Consider the following 7,920-nt stretch of genomic DNA (forward strand, 5'->3'; position numbering starts at 1 on the left):
GTGCGCGCGCGCGCCTCGTGTGTGTGTGTGTGTGTGGTGTGGCGCGTGCGCGCGCGAGCGCGTATGTGTGTGTGTGTGTGTGTGTGTGTGTGTGTGTGTGTGTGTATTTGAGATTGAACGTTGGAACATAGAGTATGACTTTGAAGTACTTACATATATACGACCATTTAATTAAAAAAAAAAACGATGTAAATCAGCTATTAGCTGAAAATATTTTATTTGTCTTTATTTCCTTTTTTTGTTTATTGTTTACGTATATTTATTAATTTCTTATTCGTTTGTTTATGTTTTTATTTTCAATAAATTAATAAATTAAATATTAAGTTGATAAAAGTTTTTTTATTATGTTATGATTTTTAATAAGAAAATATATAATGTAGTTGTAGTTAAATGAGGTGTAGTTAAATGAGATTTCATATCATCTGTGAGACGTGTAGTTGTTGTATTGATTACAATATAATGAATAAAAGTTTTTTTCAATAGGTCTAGTTCTCTTCGATAGAACAATAAAATATTATATTGTTAATTGAGGAAATGCCAATAAACAAAAAAAGAAATAGCAAAAAAAAAGGTTTTGTTATTTGATAAAGAATATAATACTTTTCCAACACATTAATTTATATTTTGTTATACAGGGAGATGTAAACAGTGCTTGGAAACATGATATGTTTGATGGTGTAAAAAAGGTTGGTCGTGGTGCAATAGGCAGTGCAGGAACGACCAAACTTTTGGTATCAAATCTTGATTTTGGTGTATCAGATTCAGACATACAGGTATTAGAATATTGTAAAATAATTTTTTAACAATATTGAACATGTTGAGCATCACATAATTTGATATTATACTCCATGAATTCATTTTCCTTTTTGAATTTTTAATTATCTATATAAGGATATCTCTTATAATAACATTTGTAAGTAATAATATATCCAATAATAAAAATACTTAGTCCTGATTAAGTTAGTGTATTATAAAATTAAACAACTGGCTAAAGATATTTTTTAAGAATTAGATAAAACAAATTTAATTTATATTGATAAGCTGTGGTATGTACTATATATATAGAGTACTAAATATAAAAATACATAACTTACTGGATACATCAACATGCAAATTCTCCAAAATGGAGATAAAAAAATGTTTTTGACTGTATAACCCTCAATATGTTAAATTTTTTGTAGATTTAATTTTAAAAAGAACACTTATAAAAAAAGTTCTATAGAAAAGTAATTATAATGATATCTTTTAGGAATTATTCAGTGAATTTGGACCTTTAAAATCAGCAGCAGTACATTATGATAGATCAGGTCGATCTTTAGGCTCTGCTGATGTCATATTTGAAAGACGGGCAGATGCTATTAAAGCAATGAAACAGTATCATGGAGTTCCATTAGATGGTATGTATTTACATTGTATTTGTATTTACATTACATTTGTGTTGTATGTATTTTTTCAATTATAGATTTTGCTTATATTTAGGTAGTATTATTTATTAATCCATTGTTCAGAAAGTGCTTGTGCTAAAAAAATTTGTGGATTATGATATACATCGCATATATAGATATTTTGAGCATCTGTCATTCCAATATATAATTATGTTGATAGGACGTGAAATGAATATACAAGTAGCTACTTCTGAATTACCAATCACTTCTGTTCGTGGCCCGAGACTTAGCGGTGTTAATTATACACAAAGACCTCAAGCACGTTTTAGGGGAAATCGCGGTACAGGATCTATTAGAGGTAACTCATTAATGCAACTTAATATATATTATTCTAAATTGATTTATGCAAATTAAAAAAATAACAAAATTGATAGTATCAAAGACATAGTTATATATTTTTTCTATGAGTTATAATTGTGTTACATAAAAATATATTTAGCAATTTTTTATTAATTCTTACAAAATATTATAATTTTGTGGAATTTAAGGTCGTGGAAGTGGAGGTCGACGTGGAGGTAGAGGAGGCACTCGACAAACGACAAAGACACCTACGGCTGAAGAATTAGATGCAGAACTGGAAGCTTATGTGAAGGAAGTCAAGTAACAACGTTATAAAATTGCTATATTCAAATTTTGTTCAATGTGACTAACACAATACACATTGTTGCTATTTCTTTCATGAAATATACAGTTATAAATCTAATCCTATACGAATTTAGTAAAGTTATACAAAAATTAACTTAGTTTTTATTTTTGACGATTCTTTCAAAAATTGGCACAGCAAATTTTACAAAATCTTTGCGAACATTGTAGAAGTTTATAGATTTTTTTCATAATATAATGATGCAAGAAAATTAAGAAAGAACATATTTACATGAATTGTAAAGACTGTATGAATTTGTATGTACTACCGTGCGTGTGTGCTCACCAGATGAAAAATATAATGAGATACATCTCGAAAAGTTGTTGTTTATCAAAGTACGGAATGTGCTTCTAGCCCTCACAATCTGATTATTCCAAATGCTATGTCAAATATCAGAAATTGATTTACAAAATCCATCTTTAGGATAATTTACTTAGGAATCTTAGAATGCATAATGTCAACACTTTTATGTAACTATGTGTCCGGAATCTCTTTAACTTAAACATAAGCATTATATGTGTAGTATATAATTAATAGTGGATTAAGGCTGTGACATACTGTTAACTAGTCGAATATTGACGATATTTAGTGCACAGATGGATATGTAAGACCATGTATACATTTTTGATCATGCAGCGTACAAATAGCAGTCAAACTAAGTGGCGCAAGACTGAAGAAAAACTATCACCAGATTCTCTTTTAATAAAATATTTTTAAAAGAAAACTTTTATTATCCATCGAAGAAAAATTCCTAATAATTTTAGTCCTTTCACCCTATATTTGATCCTATATTTTTTTTCTTCATAAAATATCTAAAAATATATTGTGATATCTGTTAAAAAAATACAGATATATTAAAATATATAAGTTGGTAGAAGGAAAAGAAGCAGAGGTATATGTACAGAGAAAGAGATATGCAATCATTGGGGATATACATTTATCAAAATTGAAAACTAAAAAAATGCTATACACATAGGAGACATTTTCTTTATTTTACTTAAGTAATCACAAGTATATTATTCTGTACATATGTAAAAATATTTGCTAATAGATAGTATAGAACAGATTTCTAATTCAGGCTATGATTGTACAGATTACTACAGAACACTAATCTTCTAGGGAAGGTGGGAGATCAATTTTTGTTTCTATTATCTTTTTCTTATTTTTAATGTATCTAGACATATTAAATTCTCTACATACTTAATAATAAGATCAGTCAAGTTTAGATAATAAAATTTTACTATGCAATAATAATTGTATACAATACGAGGCAACATTATCATACTAATATTTTAAATTACAAAAGACAGAAGAAATAATATTAATTTTTTTTATAGTCTCTTCAGTGTCCTCTTCTTATCTTTTAACATTTTTTTCTTTTCCGCTGTTAGTTTCTTATCACTTGCATGTTTTTTTGGAAGGGGTCCTCCACTTTCTGAAGAGGCACAACTTTCCAGGCCCGCCTTGCTTCCTTTTCCACCTCCCTGAAAAAATAAAAGTTTCATAAAAATAAAAATTATATATAATGATGAAATTGCGAAAAACAAATTCATTTATCGAAATAAGACATTACTTGTGCATGTATCTCAGTCATCATTTTTGCTCGCTCTGAATATTCGTCATGACTTTCTAAAAGCAATTTGCCAGCTTCCTCATTCAAAGCAGATTCTGGATTTGGCACTATTAGTAGACATTTTACAGTCTAAAAAATATAAAAAAAGAAACGTAAGAATACATAAGAATACATAAGCAAGCATTTACAACACATTGTGCTTTAATGCAGATCACTTACTAATAATATATGTTGTATCCCAAGATCTGGTTTCCAATCCTTTTTTAAAGTGTTGACACATATTTCGCCATTTTTTGCTACATTAGGGTGAAAAATTTTTGTAAGAAAGTAAGCCTTTGGCGGTCCCTGTGGAAAGTCCTTTCCAAGAACTAATTTCACTCTAAAGAAACCACTGGCGTATGGAGTCCCCGCTATTAGAAAGAAATATATAGATATCAATATGCTATATTATTATTTTTAAACCTTGACTATTATCATTAGATCTTTTGTCATACTAATTCTATAGTTGAATTTAATGAGCATAGATCATTGAAAAATTTTTATTTATTCAAGCAGTTATTTTTATTATATTTTGTTGTAGTGTTGTTAAATGGATATGTTTTATAAACATAATAGAATAAAAAGCATTATATTTTCATTTATATACTTGTTTCTTATCAATATAGATTAACTTCAATCTCAGTTCAACTTATTTTTTTCTTTTTCTAATCTTTAGAACTAGAAAAATATAAAGAGCAAGTTAAACAGAGATTAAAATAAATTGGTATTGGTGAAAATAGGCATTAAATCTTTATTTATCATATTATTGTCTTGCATAAAAATCAGTGATGTACATTTTAGAAAATATTTCTAATTTCTCTATTTTATTCTAATCATCACATTATATCTGTAAAACACGATGATAATGACGTTAATCAAGGTTAAAAAACTCATATGAGAAGAGTTGTACACTCTCGACACAGTCGAGTGACATACACGGATATCAGCCGAGATAAAAGGTGTTATAGGGTTAGGACGACGACCAGGTTAGGTTAGGTAATGTATAGTCGATAAAAGTACGCTTTACTCGGAGATAATCAGTTTTGTCAACGAGGCTAAAAGAGCAAGGAAGCGAGAAGGTTAAATGAGACAATCAATGTTACCTGGGCCTTCGATGACGGCTTGTATGTCGGTGACATCGGCCTCGTTCAAAATGACACGAATACCTTCAGGTGTTTGCGCGGCCAGCTCTGCCATCTCCTTGGCTACCCGGCGGATGATTTGTGGCGACAGATTTTCCACATTCTGTAAAAACGCACGTATCAATCTCACACATGTTTTAGCGAGGACGATTGAAACGCGCAGAATGTAAACAAGAAAGCGGTTCTTGTTATATATGGTCGCGGTGACGACTAGTGGCCGCGGCGACGGGGCATCGCGACGAACGAATGTTGAATTGTACGTTTCCGCGATAGCTGACCAGCGGAAGATTACTATTACTCACGGAGCTCACGGCGGCAGCAGCCATAATCGCCGTAAATTCGGAGCGTGATCTCGCCCAGGCCTCGCGCGCAGGCTACGCGATTCTCTCAGCTTCCCGGCGCACGGCGTAGGAAAACACTTAACGTCACAACATCAGCACGGCATCGCCTGCATTAACCAACATTTTGAACTGATAGCCAATCGCGTGCCAGGGTACTCTCGATACCAGAAGTCGATCCTTCTTCCCCCTCGCCGATCATTGCGCCGTCGTCGCCGCCGCCACCGCCACCGCCGCTGTACGATCTGTCCTCCGGCTTGATTTGTGCATGTTTTTTTTAACTTGAAAGCGCGAACGATACGCCAGCTCAACGAATAGATTCTAGACTATTTTTCGTCGCGACTGCAGATTGTAGTTCAGGATGACGATACGTAGTGGATAAATACGGAGTACGGAACCGCCAGTGGAAAGAGACCATCTTCTGTGTTGCTGTTGATTGACTCCTACGCGTGTCGTACATCTTCCCCTTCAGATCTCCACCGCTATAAAGCGAATTAAAACGCCGCATTTATCACAAATCTCTGCGTGATGACGGACGACGGGATGGTTGAAAAGGTGAGTACGACTCGATTCTGTCAGATTGTGAATTGATGATTTGAAATCAGCTAAGACACACGTTTTTGTGAAACGACACGCGCTTCTGTAGCCTGGTAAAAAAATCAATGACAGAGCAGACACGATCTCGTTGGCTGATAATATGCGATATTATCGTAGGAAAAACACATGAAGCAATTGAAGCGAAAGATGGAATGCTGGCGGGAGATAATCCTGCCTTTAAATTCTATTCTCTTGTGGGAACATAGCTGGCATCCTGGGTTAATTGTCGGGATTGTAACAGTGATATTCTGGTAAATGAACCAATTTCATAAAAATGAAAATTGTTTTTAAAGTATATGTATTTGTGCGTATATAAGTTTATTTGCATGCACTTTTTGTGTATTTAGTAGCTTTGCCTCTCTTTTCACTATTCAAGTATTTCAAGTTCATTTTGTTTCAAGTATGTAAATTTTTGAAGATCGTAAGCAATGAAAACAAACTTTATATAAGATAAAAGATTCGAATAATTGGACGTGTACCTATGTCTGAACACTTACACAAAATTTATTATTATTAATCTGAAATGCTTTTTTTAATTACAATATTAATTTAATTGTATTTAAAAGTTACAATTAAATTATGAAATTATATTTAAAAATTTAATAATAATGATAAGAAATATAAACTATATCGCTAAATGTTTTTCTATTGCTAATTTTTTGTTCAATTTCAAATTGATTTCTTCTAAATAAAAATTTTTGAACATCTACAAGAGTTTCTAATCGTTAATAATTAAAAAAAAGCAGATGGTGGATTAGTGTGATTAATTTTATAAATAATTTTTAATTGAATAGGTTTAAATAAGCTTTAAACATTTACAATTTTAATGTGATTTATGTATAAATTATTAAGATATATGTTATATAAAAAATCATCAATAGAATACATTCACACTTAATATACTTGTTTTAAAAAAGATTACTTTTGATTTGGTCAAAAAAAGTTAGATTTTAAACATTTGATAGCTTTGGAATACTGCTGAATGTAAACTTGTTGGAAGTATATGTGTAAAATTACTAATGTTTCTCCTATTGCAGTACTATATGGACTCTAGAACCAGCTCTTCTGACAATGATATCTGTATGTCTATTAGTATTCGCTCTTGTTGATTACCTTGTGCCGATTTTGACTTCGGTATTATGCAACGCACAAAGTTGGACTGGACAGAAGGAGAAGAAATTAATTGAGATTTGTCAAAATCTCTCTACCACTATATTGCAATTGCGAAGTGCATGGACGTCTATTTCGAAAATTCGACACGATCGTCCCAATATTGTAAGTAAATTATAAGTGTATATCTATAAAAAATTAAAAGTTTATTGTTTTTTTATATGAAAGATAAATCAGAAAAATATCTTTTTTAAGAGATTATTTTATTTTACTTGATATTTGCTATTATAAAATATTTATGGAATATTTTATATTTTATTTTCACATTTTAAAAGTAAAAAATTACGTGTAGTGTTTTTCTTATTTTTATTGCAGTATTACAGTGCAACGATCCTCTTTCTCATTCTTTTCGCCTGGATCGGTAACACTGTTAATAATTTGCTTCTGCTTTACATCATAGGTAACAAATTTCTACCATTATTTTCTTTATCTGTTTGTATCTGTACTACTTTTAATGATTTATCTGATTTATTTTTTAGTGATCGTGGTTCTTCTCTTGCCAGGATTCAGACACAAAGGACGAGCGCGCTGGGCTGTGAAATATGTATATGATCACTTAATTCATCGTCATCTATCATAATCGTTATTTTGTATGTATCTCGTGCCCACCGAAACTTGTCGTTTTACATACTTTTAATCCATGCTCTCTCAATATAAATTTCTTCATAATACTATGATATGATATACGATTTTAAATATATTCACTTAATGCGCGTGTATATTTACGCGTCAGTTTAAGAAGAGTAGTCAAAAAGTCTTCGCTTCTATCGATACAAATTTCTATCGATACAAACAGCTGAGATTTAGTTACACATTTTGATTTCATTGTTGATGCCTACTGTTTCTCTTTTGTCATAAGTACAATTAGCAATGAGCTAATTGTTAAATGTCTTAATAAGACGTCATAATGTTTCATCTCAGAAACATTCGTATTATAAATATAATTAATATGGAATTATGTTAATCTCTTTGA

General features: G+C 31.1%; 3 protein-coding genes across 3 annotated transcripts in view; 2 read left to right on the forward strand and 1 right to left on the reverse strand.

The window, feature by feature from the left end:
• Positions 1–2,407, forward strand: part of LOC105622645 (THO complex subunit 4-like) — a 17,750-nt gene extending 15,343 nt beyond the window's left edge. The window contains exons 2-5 of the mRNA XM_012204060.1: positions 636–773; positions 1,250–1,397; positions 1,606–1,743; positions 1,934–2,407. Coding sequence (XP_012059450.1) covers positions 636–773; positions 1,250–1,397; positions 1,606–1,743; positions 1,934–2,049 — 540 coding nt within the window. The 3' untranslated portion in view covers positions 2,050–2,407. The remainder of the gene's footprint in view (positions 1–635; positions 774–1,249; positions 1,398–1,605; positions 1,744–1,933) is intronic.
• A 654-nt stretch (positions 2,408–3,061) lies between these two features.
• LOC105622601 (ubiquitin-conjugating enzyme E2 S) lies at positions 3,062–5,168 on the reverse strand. The gene is made up of 5 exons (XM_012204018.1): positions 5,145–5,168; positions 4,804–4,945; positions 3,881–4,071; positions 3,662–3,790; positions 3,062–3,572 (listed from the first exon to the last, which is right to left on the reverse strand). Exons 1-5 carry the CDS (start codon positions 5,166–5,168, stop codon positions 3,420–3,422), a joined length of 639 nt encoding a protein of 212 aa, XP_012059408.1. The 3' UTR covers positions 3,062–3,419.
• Positions 5,169–5,708: 540 nt separating this feature from the next.
• Positions 5,709–7,527, forward strand: LOC105622602 (ADP-ribosylation factor-like protein 6-interacting protein 1). The gene is made up of 5 exons (XM_012204019.1): positions 5,709–5,735; positions 5,895–6,028; positions 6,815–7,052; positions 7,263–7,347; positions 7,427–7,527. The coding sequence occupies exons 1-5, from the start codon at positions 5,709–5,711 to the stop codon at positions 7,525–7,527; spliced, it is 585 nt and encodes a 194-aa protein (XP_012059409.1).
• Positions 7,528–7,920: the final 393 nt, after the last annotated feature.

The sequence above is a fragment of the Atta cephalotes genome, assembly GCF_000143395.1.
Source record: "Atta cephalotes unplaced genomic scaffold scaffold00047, whole genome shotgun sequence".
In the NCBI taxonomy this organism is placed as follows: Eukaryota; Metazoa; Arthropoda; class Insecta; order Hymenoptera; family Formicidae; genus Atta; species Atta cephalotes.